The sequence below is a fragment of the Olea europaea genome, unplaced genomic scaffold (assembly GCF_002742605.1).
Source record: "Olea europaea var. sylvestris unplaced genomic scaffold, O_europaea_v1 scaffold1216, whole genome shotgun sequence".
Lineage (NCBI taxonomy): Eukaryota > Viridiplantae > Streptophyta > Magnoliopsida > Lamiales > Oleaceae > Olea > Olea europaea.
In genome coordinates this window covers 57,659-60,242 of record NW_019229586.1, presented here as the reverse complement: position 1 = coordinate 60,242, position 2,584 = coordinate 57,659, and the positions used below count along the sequence as shown (strand labels likewise).

The 2,584-nt window shown below is 34.1% G+C and overlaps 1 protein-coding gene across 1 annotated transcript; it reads left to right on the top strand.

Annotated features, from left to right (window-relative positions):
• Nucleotides 1-204: 204 nt before the first annotated feature.
• Nucleotides 205-771, top strand: LOC111374166 (transcriptional activator hap3-like). The gene has a single exon (XM_022996796.1). The coding sequence runs from the start codon at nt 205-207 to the stop codon at nt 769-771; it is 567 nt and encodes a 188-aa protein (XP_022852564.1).
• The last annotated feature ends 1,813 nt before the right edge of the window (nt 772-2,584 follow it).

Genomic DNA, 2,584 nt, shown 5'->3' with positions numbered 1-2,584 from the left:
AATAGAGATAATTAGTATTTAATTGGAACCCATTAAATACATCCTAATCTCATCTCAACCAAAAATTGAATGCTTCCCTTACAATATAGGTAAATATGAAATATATTAGCAAGACATCTTTCAAACGTAGACTATATTCAATTTCATAACATATAAATGATGTTAGAGACTAGTGTGCTAGTAGACCACTAGTCAAATTGTTGCATGAAAGTAATTGTGAAGTACTCGAATGGATTCCTCTTTAATATCATTTTAGGGCCGGTGATTCAAGAGGCTCTTGGTGCTGAGAGCAATTCAAGTGGCTCGTCGACTGAGCAAACAACTAAGCGTGCTCGTGCTAGTAACCTCATGCCAACGACTAATATGCTTAAAATCATGCGAAGTGGTCTCCCCGAACATGCTAAAATTGCTAATGATGCGAAGGACAAAATGCAAGAATGCGTGTCTAGCTTCATACGAGTCGTCACCAATGAAGCTAATCTAAGGTGTCATCAAGAGCATCGAAGAACCATCACCGGCGAAGACCTAATAGTTGCTATGGGGAAGCTCGGATTGGATAACTACATTGAACCCCTAACTTGTTACTTGAGCAAGTATCGTGAACATGAGTTCCAAAAGAAATCTTTGCCTGGTGAACGATATAAGAAGCGCAATGTCTCCTTCGTTCAACCCCAAATTACTCCCCAGCCGCCTGTGCAAGTTGTGCCCTTGGATTATGCATGGGATATGCCCATAGATGACAGTCCGGATGGTCATGGTGAAGGATCTTAGAAATTTTTAGCTGCAGATATGAAAGTTTTGGGATTGGAAACTCAGTTTGTAATTTAAGAATTCAAGAATTCTCAATCAGGCTATTAGTTTTCATGGTTCGCTCATGAAATTTGTCATGTGTTTTAGTTAATAATGATATTAACATATATTAGGAGAAAAACTAATTTTGTTTTTTACCATAGTAGGCTATCGGCTACGGGAGTTTTGCTATCTTTCATGGATGCACCGAGATCTTGATGATTTTCTATATCTAATGAATGAGTGAAACCCATGAGAACCACCATGATCAGGGTTGACCCAGAAGAATTTTGAGGCTCTAGGCAAATAATTAGCCCCCGTTTGGCTTTCATTACATTACATTTCATTACCTTCTATTTTTCTCTCTTCTATTTTCAACTACATAATCTTCTATAAAATAATATTACACGTAAATTGAAAAAAAATCTTTCTTTTTCAACCACTCATTTTCAAAAAAAAAAAAATAATATTCATCCCATTTTCATTACCAATAAATGGGGGTCAAAGGGGGGCTTAATACGAGGACTTTAAACAAAATCTTTATACAAGCATAACAGGGACTATGAAAACTATAATTAAAACTTATAGACCAAATTGCTACGTAGACAGTAAATTACAATCAATAGTACAATTTTTTATTATTTATCTGTTACCCCTAAAAACTCTCTCTCTTTCTTCATTAAGTGAGAATTTCACTGCAGTATATACTTTACCTGTCTCCAAATACACTTTTGCTTTACTCCGCAAGTTTCACTCCCCATTTCCTTTCTTATTAGGTAAAATTGCAGTTTTCTTTTCATTTCCCCACTTTTTGTGGTGAAAATTTGCTTTTTCTTCTCCCTTTTTTTGCTTTACTTTTGGCATAATTTTTTGGTGTTTACACGTTGTCGATGCTTTGGGCCAATTATTGCTCCGCCATCCAACATATTTTTAGGCCTTTAAGATTGGAGGCCCTAAGCCATAGCCTTCGTGGCTTTGGTCGAGGGCCGGGCCTGTCCATGATCATCTAGAGCCAAGGCTTGTAAGGTAGATAACTTTATAAATCTAGTCCTTGTTTGCGAAAATGCATTTTAGAATAGTGTTTTACAAAAGAATGTGTGATAAAAAATAAGGAATAGTTTTCGATTTACGTGTAAAATTATTTCATAAGAGATTGTATAATTGAAAATGAGTTTTAAAAAAATGAATTTTTGAAAAAATGGGACCATACATTGGCCTAATTTCAAACTTCGGCATGCGCGATCATTCAAAGGATAAAAGTTAAAGGTGTAATAGTTCAATCGGGTTGAAGAAAACACACACGCCCCTCCCGTAATCTCGCAACCATAAGTTACTTTCCATCAATATATTAAGGGCCTATTTGGTCATGATTATGAGAATTGATATTTTGACCGTTAGAGAGAAAAGTGAGTTTACTTTTGAGTGAAGAAGTAAAAAATGACTGCTGTAGTAGTGAAATAACGATTAAAAAAATTGATTTTTTGATGTAAAAAATTGTTACCGAACGGGGCTAAAAAAATAATATTTAAACGTTGATATCCCATGATGTCGAGCCTATTCATAGTAAAATAGAATAATATATGTCAAAGCTCAATTGCTTAAAAACATAACCTGTTGAAGGTCCACCATGCCATATTTTCAAATTTGTTTGAATAGATTATTTTTTATTTGATTACAATATTTATTTTGATAGTACTGTCAACATACAGAAATGTAAAAGTTTTAAATGATTCATTTAATTTAAATTAGACACTTGATGATAATTTCTATTCGAATTAATAAATTAAAAGTTTAT